The sequence below is a fragment of the Argiope bruennichi genome, chromosome 11 (assembly GCF_947563725.1).
Source record: "Argiope bruennichi chromosome 11, qqArgBrue1.1, whole genome shotgun sequence".
NCBI classification, from domain to species: domain Eukaryota; kingdom Metazoa; phylum Arthropoda; class Arachnida; order Araneae; family Araneidae; genus Argiope; species Argiope bruennichi.
The window spans coordinates 33,592,344-33,604,808 of NC_079161.1; the positions used below are offsets into that span (position 1 = coordinate 33,592,344).

General features: G+C 30.5%; 1 protein-coding gene across 1 annotated transcript; it reads right to left on the bottom strand.

Annotated features, from left to right (window-relative positions):
• Positions 1-4,680: 4,680 nt before the first annotated feature.
• On the bottom strand, positions 4,681-10,983 carry LOC129957395 (uncharacterized). The gene is made up of 2 exons (XM_056069696.1): positions 10,734-10,983; positions 4,681-7,203 (listed from the first exon to the last, which is right to left on the bottom strand). The coding sequence occupies exons 1-2, from the start codon at positions 10,738-10,740 to the stop codon at positions 5,777-5,779; spliced, it is 1,434 nt and encodes a 477-aa protein (XP_055925671.1). The 5' UTR covers positions 10,741-10,983; the 3' UTR covers positions 4,681-5,776.
• Positions 10,984-12,465: the final 1,482 nt, after the last annotated feature.

The following is a 12,465-nucleotide window of genomic DNA, read 5'->3' on the forward strand; positions in this document are numbered from 1 at the left end:
TATTCAATCGAAACATAGACAATTACCATTTGAACCATTGAGAAGATAAATATCTCAGGAAAATTGAGGAAGTTTTTCTTTTCATTTGACTTTTGTCCTTTTCTAGTCACACTGTGGTGATGTATTCTTAGAAACTGATTTTTGTAAAAGTATGCATAAAAAATAGAAAGAGGGAATGTTATAAATATCTTTTATATGTGAGAGACAACTAAAATAAAACAGCTTTCTGAGATTATTAAAATTGTAGCTTCTACGCTTGAAATTTCAATCACTCCATGACATAATCAAATTTGCGCATCTCAATAATAAGACTTTTATGATTCTGAATTTTCAGCTTTTAGCTTCAGTTTTCTCTCGTTTATAACAAATAGATTCAGAGGATTTTTAACATTGGTCATTTTTTACTCTCTCGAATACGAAATATACAAAGAGAAAATATTATAGTCGTAAAAAAATTCAAATTGTAGTTTAGGACACATCTACAAGTTTCCGACTTCTCTGTCCGAGAAACACACACAAAATAACATGGAAAACAAATTTTTGGAATTATGTCTGTGAACAGGACAAATCAAAAAGGCTTTGAGCTAGTCGAATGACATTTGATATATGGATTTAACACCAAATGTGTAGATTTGTATCGAATTTTAAACAAATTTCACTCTGAGAAAATATGTCTATTTTGGTCATCCGAATGATCACGAAAACTAGAAAAGATAAAGAGCTAGATAAATAAAATTTGTATCTTGGTTACGGATCTAAAATGTAGATTGAATCAAACTTGGAACGAAATCCGTCTAGAGGTTTATCGTTTATTGGTCTGTTCTTTTGAAAGTATATAAATGCAGTTAAATGAAATTTGGTACGTGATTTTTTTTTTTTTTTTTTTACTATTTGTAATTCTGTGTCAAAATTTCATTTTCAATCGTTGAAAAAAAATTTCCAAAATAAATATTCGATTTTCTGCTACTTGGTATTAACGCATGCTAAAGATTAATCGTAGAAGAAACCCCCGCCAAAACATGTAGTATAAATAATAAATTACATTGTTTTGAACCAGAGGCTCCATCCGTACTCCTGATGTTCACCAATTATAAATGCATTCATTATTAAAGGTAAAATCCTAGCTTAGTGTGTCCCTTACTTCGCCATGAATGCCTACAGTGCCACGTCGCCAATCAAGACAGCGGATCATATAAACGATACCGTGAAACAATTACATTTAGTTATTGTTTTTATAAAAATTACAAGTCATATTGATCATTATTGTTTTATGTATGAAGACTTCTCATAGAATTTTTATGAGTCACTATTGCTAATATCCTTTCACTTTTGAAATTAAAAAAAAAGAAAAATGCGTTTGTCTGTGATTTAAACAATAAATTACAGCACGAGATGTTTTTGGCATTTAAAGAAAGAACTGGTTAGATTTTTTTTAACTTAAAAAAAAAAAAGTCCTACTGCTTCGTTAGCATCGGGAACCGGAACTTAGTAGCTTTGCTAGCACATTGAACATAAGGATTCTGATCAAAACAAAAACAATAAAGAATCAAAACTTTCGTTCTTAGAAGCTTCGATACTAGAGACGCACGTTTTTTCAGAAGAAATCATAAGGAATTAATGAACTTATTTCATTTAATTAATTGCTCCTGCCGAAAGGGAACATTTTAATCATTTCTTTAATGGAACGGCGAACTTTTCTGTAATATTGAAGTTGTTCATAACGAATTATCAAAGAAACCATTAATTCAAGAAAAGATTTTTAAAAAAAGTATAAGGAAATCCGTTTCAGAGCAGAAAAATTCCGTTATAAAATTACTAGATTACAAAGACAACTTTACATTAATAACGCAGACGATTTCAAAAAACTGTTGCAGATGTTTAAATCAAAATAAAACAAATTTATTTATTAAAAATTGTAAAATGAAATTATCTGGATCCTTTGCATATTATCAAAATATTTTTTCTGTTATATATTATTCTAATTTTGTATACTTAAAATATTAAAATAATTATAATTATGCAAAATTACATGCAGATTTTAATTAAATTCTTTAAATTAGTAATTAAGTAGTTATTTTTTTTTTTACTTTTAATTCTGATAAAATTCCTAGAAAGATGTTTTTAATTAAATATATTAACTCAGTAAGAATTGCAAAAGAATAAATATTATTTGTTCGTAATTCATATTAAAAATAACACCACATTATTTTATTATCAGCAACAAAACATATTAATTATGATACACGACTAAATTCAATTCTTTAATCGATATTTATTTGTCGTTTATTCTCACTTTAGCATTTCTCATAAAGTATTGTAGTTCATGTACAATTCAACAACGTAAAAAATTATTTATTATATCTTATTAAACCATAATTTGAAGTAAAATTTTTTTCAGCTTTTGTTTCAAAATGTGTACACGTTTTTTCCTTATATTTTTTAATCTTGTACACGCTGTAATTTGTAGTAAATCGAATCGATTAAATTCGTTCTTTTCAATAGAATCAAACGTCATAGTGAAATTTAAAAAAAAAAAAAAAATCAAGATGTCCGATTGGTTTACAATATTGGTAACAAACTTGGGAACAGTAAACTAAGATTCAACCGTAAATTTATGTTGTTCCGAATTGCATGAACATTAACTTTTCATCAAATTGCTAATAAGTAAATCATCAATATTCTAAAATTAAAATTATATGGTAGCAGAGAGAATGATATATGAACATTATAAAGTAAAATTACATAATTCTAAGATGTTTAAATATCAGAATTAAGTTTATTTCTGATAAAACAGGAGAAACGGCTACCAAGTTAGTTTGTCACTAAGGTGAAAAACAAATTCTAGACAAACCACTCCAAACTAACTAATATAATAAGAAAAAACAAGTTTAATCGCACAATATTTTCATCAAGCGTGCGAGGATAAGAGATTTTCCCTTTTCATACCTTTTATGAATTTCTTGTATTGTTCGCTAACGAATTCTAAAACCTTCTGTGCTTTTGTACATGCGTTGGGATGGGTTTAATTCGGCAAAATAGGGGTGAGAAGAAAGATGAAAGCTGGAGAAATTTACATTTAACAACAAAGTAAATTCGAATTACTCGTGAACTGAATTAAAATAAATAATATTATCAGAAACGATAAGATACTGACATACAAATAAAAAAAATTGAACTAAAAAATCTTTAATAGGGCGGGAATCAAGGTCAAAGTATTCCGGAAATGCGCTCATCCTTCCACGTCTCACCCCTTAGTGAGATAAAATCGTTGAAAAGTGGTAGTTTCAGGAAACTGAAACGAATAGTACCGCTGTAGATTTGTTTATGATGAACTCGCTCTTTGCTGAATATACAAAGAAATACACGTTGCTATTCATCAATGAATTCACTTGTAGCATATTGCAGATATTTTTTGCAGCATCGCCAATTCCTCGTAAACAAGCAACAGCGCCACTTTTGCTAGAGTTATCCAATGCAAAAAATGAAACTTTCTTCTATCCAGTGACGTGTCCTATGTGTCTCTTTCTATGATTGTTCATTAGGAATAAAAAGACCGTGACAGCCTAATGGGCAGGGCATTGGTTTCGCATTCCTTTGGTTGTGAGTTCGAACCCTACCGGTCGAAGACTCTCAGTGGACACGGTGGTTGGTGCACGTATAAATCTATCGTAACCACAAAGACCTCCAAGTTGTGACAATCACTGGAGGTACTGGATCAGAGGTGATCGTTCTCAGATTCAGGTCTAAATTACGATCTGTGAATGAAATGTATAAATGAAGTCCACCCCATGAAAAGGGCTGTGACACATGAGTAGCTAAAACGTACTCTTGGCCCTTGAGGACGCCACTGAAACAAGAGACGCTAAAACTCGGCTTAAAGTCATTGCCTTCGTCAGCGTGCTTAGTCTATGACAAATGCCATAAACAACAACAGCAAAAAAAAAAAAAGAATCGTTGTTTTTTTTTGAACAACTTTGCATATAAAAAAAGGCCTAAACCTTTTAATGTATATCAATTAAAAATTGAAAATTCATTTTATATTTGAATGTCTGTTCGTCGGCCTAAGATCATTACAATTTTAAGTATAAATATTTTTATCACTATGCAAGCAACCTCTGAGCAATGACAGGAATATAAGGGTGTGAAGTTGCCTACGTTCCTTTGTAAAGATAGATATGCGTATCGCCTTTCACATTTGTGGATTTTCACCGGCTTCAATTAACAATCGCCAGCCCATTAGAATCCCGCATTTCTAAAAAAAGGTCTCACAATGTCCATTTATGCTTCTAAGAAGGGTCAACAGTAATAGAAGGAAAAACTACGCATAATTTGGGAAATGTACAAAAAAAAAAAAAATGAATACATTCTTAGAAAATTAGGAGGTTGTCCTGTAAAAAAATGTGATATTTATCTCCTTGTTTTTGTGAAGTTCAATTTTGTAATGTTTTCAATCAATCAAACCATATTGTATAAAATGTAACATTGCATGAACGATTGTATTGCAGGCATGTTAATAATCTGAAAATATTTTTGCTATGTATGTATATTTAAAAAGAGTAAAATGTTTCAGGTTTTTTTTTAAATTTTTATTTTCAATACAAGACATATTATTACTAATTGATATTAAAATAAAACAAGGATATTTAGAGGATTTTTATTTAAAATAGTATATGTAGCATTTCTAAATCTGTCAAAACAATCTTCCAAAAATGAAGGATAATAGAGGGAATTAATGAACGCGTTAAGCAAAATATGACCATCACACACTCTATAAATTATGAAGAATTCGATCATTTATACATCTAGCACCTATAAACATATTATTTAGTATTCAACTCTCTAATATTACAATACAGAAAAAATCTAATTTTATCAAAATACACATATGCATACATATATATATTATTTCAAACACAATGGACATTTATTTTATATGTTTTATTATATTTTTACACCAAACAACATGAATACACAAAAAGAATATTAGCAAGCAAGAATTAAAGTAAAAGCTACACAACTAAACACGAGGCGAAAGAGTCTTCCCCTCCCCGCCTTTCTTACAGCGCTTTTGAGATTCAATTCATTAATGAGATAAAAAAAAATTAATTGCAATCGATTCTTGATGGGTTAACCATGTAAAATGCATTGACATCGCTGACTGAATCCATCAGACTTTTGTACTCCACCCTTTCATGGAGTGCAATAGTTTAATGAAATTAATAAATCAAGAATATGAATGTGATATGGAATAGCAGTTGTAGTCCACTATTTTCTGGTTTGGTGAAACCTGAAATTTGAAGTCATTCTCCTTCAAAATAGCTTGTTTGCTGTTGCACAATAATAATATTTAAAAACTTGAATATTAGTACAACTGGTAGGTAAAAATAACTCGCAATATGCTGGTGAAAATCTCTCACGGTTGCATACAATTTCCAAGGGTGCACTCAATCCACAAGGTTTTCGAATCAGAATAGTCTTAATGACTTAATTAACAAAGAATTAAAAAAAAAGTGCATCGAGCAAATTTGCGACGAAAGAATTCTGCCTCGTCTTCTAAGGCTTCATATGAATATTTCACAATCCTAAAATTAGTAGAGGTAGGTGAAATTAAGTCGCAATACGCCGTTCAAAATCTCAAAATTTGCACATAATTTCCAAGGTTGCATTCAATCCACAATGTTTTCAAATCAGGACAGTAACTGAAAATGTCTTAACTAACAACGAATTAAAAAAGGAATCAAACAAACTTGCGTCGAAAGAATTCTGCCTCTTCTTCTTAGTCTTCACATGAATAGTTCATAATCTTGAGATTAAATTCGTTAGTAAGGTTCGGAACAAATTCATTGTAATCGAATCTTGGTGAAAAAGCTCCACAACAAAATTGCATTAGCTGTAAAGACTTTGCAGACTGAAAGAGCCTTCGCAATCCATCTTCTGTAAGAGTGCAATCTTCCAATGAAATCATTTTCAGGTTTGATAGGGGGTTTACATCTAAAATTAATTCAAGGAGATCATCTTTTAAGCAACTGGCATTATGAATAAAGATATCTTCCAAATCTTTGCAGTTAAATAACAAAAGCATTAAACCCTTTTTATTACATTTGGTAAGATGTAAAGTTTTAAGTCGATGTTGACCGCAGTTTAAATTTCTAGGTTTGGATAAAAATGCATCAAGCTGTAAAGTTTCCAAATTAGGACAGTAGAGTAAGATATCTTCTACTCGCACATGATAGCTGGTAGCCTTCACAGACAAGTGCCTTAGTTGATGCCCGATTCCACTAAGCAGGGAATAGAGATGTGACAAGAATTCTTCCTTATAACCGGTGTATTTAATATTCAGGCAGTTTAAGTGTTTCAGATTAGTCAAGCATCGTAGATTATAATCATCACTTACAACCAAATTTAGCTGTTCAACAAGAGGAAAGGAAATTACAGCGTTTCTTAAAAGAACAAGAGGGTCTGAATTTATATTTTCAGACACAATTTCGGAGTTATATCCCCAGTGACATTCCTTGAAATTGAAAACTTTGCTTTCTGGTTCTTTGAGATATTTCAATGCCACAGAAGAATCGCCCATGCCAACAGATGTTAACTTTGGACAATTCTCCAAAACTTCAGCTATTTTTCTGTAGAGCAAGAAACAAGGATATTCATTACAGACTGAAAATATTTCTAAATTTTTTAGCGATTCCGGGAAATCCGGAGTATCGTAGGCGAGAAAATATGGATCGTTGTTTGAAAGGTGTACCTTCCAAATCCGAAGTTTATGACAATTTTTGAAGGCACCGAAACCGACAAGCATGCTGGAATGAAACTCTTCCAAGTTGATACAGTATTTAAGAATGACTTCGATGTCAACACGTTTCAAGGATTGTAATATTTTAAGCACTTTTAAATTCTTGCAGACACCTTCAGATAAATAAAATGGAAACAAGTCCCGATTTTCATCCATGACAAATTCAGACAATTCCAGTTCTTGAAATCTGCCAGTTTGTAGAAGAAGTTTCAGATCAGATAGCTTAGCAGCACAATGTGGGGCAGATGCAGCAGCTATCAAATCTTCGATAATATTGGGAGCAAAGCATAAAAACGGATTTTCAGAGTTCTTCCTCCACACTCCTCTTGCCAACAGTTTGGTGGTTTTCTCTATGCAGTAATCATAGAGAGACTTACTCTCTGTTAGTCTTTCAAAAAGTTCAAAATCTAAAAAAATAATTAAAAAATGAGCCACATAATATCAGAAAAATAACTTAAATAAGGAAAAAAAAAAAAAACATTCATTCTAAAATTATTCTGTGTGAATTGGCATTTAAACAGAAAACTCGTACTTTTTGTGGGAAAAAAAAAATTTCTAAAAAAAATATCTAAAATGTATTTTTTTTAAATCGAGTTGCCATTTAAATCTGGATAAAAACAAAATTCCCTGTTTTTCCCTGTACGTATATTCAAGATATGAAGATATGCGCGAATAGCACTCGTGTGCTAGTTTTAACCGCAATATGATTTTGAAGAGTGGAAAAAGAAAGGAAAGGAAGGAACATTTTAACATTATTCGAAATAATAGCATATTAAAAGAAGGTTTATATTTACATACAAAAATAATTCTCCTTATTTAATATTTAGAATTTAGTAAGAATAAATTTATATATTAAAGGGGAAGATAAAGTTATATCACTGATTCTATATAGAAAATAGACCTTCTTATATAGAAAAAATAGGAAGAGTTTCCGCATCACACAATCACGAATGGATTAGAAGCTATGGAATTTTTTTAGAAGCTCTGATTACCATCTTTTATTCTTGCAATCTTTAGAGATCGGCATTTTTTAGATGGACCCCCCCCCCCTAAGAAACGTAAAACTCCTTGTAATTATAGAAATTTTAAATTTCCCGGTTTTTTAAATTCTCTATATTTTTCCTGCTCTCCTGGTGCCGTGGTAACCCTGCGTTCAAAACAAAAATTTCAAATTAATATATTCCGCCGTTTATTTGCCATCATCCGATTGAACTTTTTATTGGTTATGATTTGCAACGAACCATTGTATTAGCTGAGGACCTAAATATACAATGGGTCACAAATTTGAGTATACACAATGAATATACATTAATCCTTTTCGGCTCACTTTTATACTTCACTTCATAGTCTTTCACAATATCTACTTTATTGATATTCAATAAATCCTCTTTACTTAAGACAAGCATGGTTTAATATATATCATTTTAATTTAGGGTCCAACAGCTAATTTCTAAGCTTTTATAATAGAAATACACGTGTTAAAATGGCCTAAATAAGGCAAATAATTATATTTTATGTAACTTGAGTCAATAAATGCTTTAATAAATTATAAATGTTTAGCTTTTATCTAGATCCTCTGCTCTGTGAATTATAAATAACGAAATATTCATGAGACATTCATATTTTAAATAAAAAGATTTACTCTCCAATCCACTAAATCAGTCATTAAAATTGATGAAATGAATTTATGAAAATTTGAATACCACTATTAGGGTTTAATATATATATATATATATATATATATATATATATATATATATATATATATATATATATATATATATATAACAAACAAACTCTTCCTATGTCCATAATTTGGTTTGGATATTAACCGGCTTGAAATACGTTTAAGAAATGTAAAAATCTTGCATGAGTTCGTAAATGCGTTATCTACGTCAAAGGGGGTGGAAATGGCGAGGGATTGTAAATATCATTTCAACTTTCTTAACATTGAAGATAGAAAAATAAATCAAATTAGTGCCTCATTAAGACAAACAATTTTTGCATTTAAAGTTTTTCGATATCTACAACTGCTAAGAAGTCAGAGCCCGAAAAGTGATTTTTCAAGCACTAATTGGAGAGTTTCTAACATCAACAATTTTATTGCTAGTTTCAAAAATAAAATGAAATAAAACTAACTTTTTTTTTCTCATTTCTTTAGTTTGAAATGTTTAAATGCACGCTGAGTAGAGATTAAAAGCTTGAATAAAATTAATTAAATAAAAATAAAGAAAAGTAAGATTTAATGGCAACTTTTATGTAAAAATTATCAGTTTCAAACTTTTCAGAAGTTGCGAGTTTCTTAGTTCTTTTGAATATGTTTACCGTTTAAAAAAATACAACTTGGCACACTATACGCCGCCATGTATTAATTATCTCTTATAAACATTTCTCCTGTTAAAATAAATCATATTAAAAATTGTATTTTCTTCGTGATACCTTCAAAAACGAAAAATCAGGTACTCGCTGATTACGAGATTTCATTAATCATTAGAGATACATTTGAAATTTGTCAGATGCTCGTTTCAAGTGTAGTAGATTTCTTCTTTAATTGTGATTAAATACTGTTGAAAAGATTTAAGTTATACTTTACTATCCAATTGCAATATTTATCATGAAATTGACTATATCAGTGATCAGTGAATTTCCTAACTAGATATGAATTGTCCCGCAGAATTGCTACGTAAATTTCGAATTACACTGTGCAATAATCATTATTTAAGGTATCTCTATCTGTCCGCCTACGGAGACAGTTTTTTGAAAAATCCCATTAATGAGCTATTTCAATTCATTTTCAAGATCAGTGTGATTGCAAATAAAGAAAAATATTGATCAGGAAATTCTGCACCAATTGAGATTCTGTGAAATGTATCAATTTGAGTAAAAAATAGTAGAAATTGCAACAAAAAGCATAACATTACAAAAAATTCTATTGCACATATTCCGATTATTTTTGTACGCAACATACTTATAGCTACGGTGAAGGGAATGAACTGGAATCTAAGAAATATGTGCCTTTTTAAAAAAAGTTACAGCTAATCGAATATCTCTGTATTGGAAAATTTCACGAAGTTCGTTGTTGAAAATTACATTAGGCAGCTCTAAAACAAAAACTACTCAGTTCAAAGTTATATCCCTAGTTTATTGCCTATGGAACACAGGATAATATATATTAATAAATTTTTAAGATATCGTGTTTTGCGTATGAAAATGTTTACGAAATCAAAGTTTTTTCAAAAAATTAATTTAAAGTTTTTATCTGTCTTATACTAAAAATGCTTTGTAATAATGTTCGAAAGCATATGCAAATGCTAATCCTTTCGATATAAAAATTACTCAAAACGTATTCTAATGCGCTTGTTGATAGAACATATTATAAAATAAATTATAATTCAGGGAGGCAATGAATAATTAGTAATTGAATTAGTAATAATAGTAACTGAATGTTGGAAAACATAGAATTACTTCCGGTTTTGGTTATAGCTACAATGGTTTATAAAACATCACATATCTCGGTTTCTATTTATTGTAGAATTAAAACAAATACAGATTTGGAAATCCAAATAAATGAGTTTTAAAATAAAATAATAAAAATAATTGTGAATATTCACCAAAAACTGCCTTTTAAACGTAGACCTTAATTGTGATATAGCAATAAATTCATTATCTATGGTTGCTTGAACTCAGACATGTCTAAAACGTGGAGTTCTCAGCGAATCTCGAGTTCGAATTTTTTGATAATTACTATACTATGTATAAAAAAATAATAATAAAATGCACAGAACAAAAATTAGCATTATTGAAATGTATTATTTTTTATTATTTATTTAACATTATTATTATTATATGGAGGTCAATTATGTATTGGCATACGGCCACCATATAAATACTTAAGACAATTAAGAAACGAAAGTATCTTTTAAATGTAAGTACTTACCAGACATGGCGGATATAAACTATATTAAATTTCAGAATGAAGTGCAGTTAACAATTTAATCGAAAATCCTAATGCAACAATATTGGAACAATCAGACTGGTCTTCCGTTAATTGACTCGTTTTCATTGTTTCACTAAAAGGTAAAGCAAGCAAGTTACTGTCAAGTCCATAGTCTCAACATTTCCTTATTGAAAATGAATATATGCGCTATTCTCGGAACCAATAGTAGTTCGTTGAATAGACTAATAGGGTTTACATTCAGACAGCAACAATCCATCCACTAAGACTACGCATGCGCAGAAACTGTACAGTAAACAAGAACTTGCTATTGTCCACTCTTTCAACGCTTGCGCAATCTTCATTCTGGGAATGCATGATTTATTGCAATCTGAGAACAGCTCCACGATTTCGTCAGCGCTAGCGTTTTTCATAGCAGCATCCTTTTTTTTCCCCACTGGATTTCGGATGGTAATGCAATCGATGAGATATATGGTGACATTCAAATATCCTTTAGTGATAAATTACAACTAAAATTCAGGGGATATAGAATGAATTCTTGATACTGCTAGTTTATTTACTTTTTGAAGCCTACCAATTGCTAGTTCTTGCAAGGCTCTCCTTGGTAAACATTGCGTGATGTGTTTTGCGCAGCAACGTATTCTTTTTGAACTGATGCATGGATTTGGATGGCATATACTTAGCAAAACGAACAAGCAATTGATTAATGATGAGAAAATTGTAATGAGTTATGTGATCTTGAAGCCTTTTCGTCTCTTCTTCTAAAACTGAATCTGAAATCCAAGGAAAGCCAAAATGTAATGAAAAAAAAATTGAGAAGAAATAATACAAAAGACAAATATAAATAAATGAATTAGAATAATCCAGAAAGTAAAAAAAGAAATTTCATTCGCACAATTTACTTCTTAATTATTCTTCATTCTGACTTTTCAGTTATTATTATTTAAACATGAAAAATTAAGGCTTGAATAATGACCTGAGGCTTGAATGATAATTGAATTCATCATTGAAATTGGACACTTTCCCACACGTTGGAAAACTGCCACTGTGGTCCCCATTCTAAAACCTGGTAAAGACCCCACTAGCCCAGCTAGTTATCGTCCAATTTCACTACTCCAACACTTAGTAAAATTACAGAAAGCATTATTTTAAAAAGATTAAATGACCATATCCAAGATAGAAACATCCTGTGCCCAGAACAATTTGGATTCAGACCAAAACTGTCAACTACACATCAATTAATTAGAGTTACTGAATATATAACAGAAGGCTTTATTAACAAACAAAAGACCGGAGCAATTTTTTTGGATATTCAAAAAGCCTTTGACAGGGTTTGGCAGGATAGATTAATACACAAGCTAATTAAATACAACACACCCCCGTACCTGATCAAAATTTTAATCTCGTACTTACAAGACAGAAAATTCCTCGTCAAGGTAAAAGAGGAATACTCTGATATTAAAAGTATTAATGCAGGCGTACCACAAGGCTCTAAACTAGGACCGGTGCTTTTCACTTGTTACATCAATGACATCCCCAAACAATTTAACACGCTCCTTTGCTTATATGCCGATGACACAGCAATACTGGCCAAAAATAGAAATACTAACTATCTCAAAATCGCGTTGAACAGACATCTAAAGGCCATTTACGAATGGATGCAACTATGGAAAATAGAAATCAATCCGAGCAAAACAGAAGCAGTTCTGTTCCA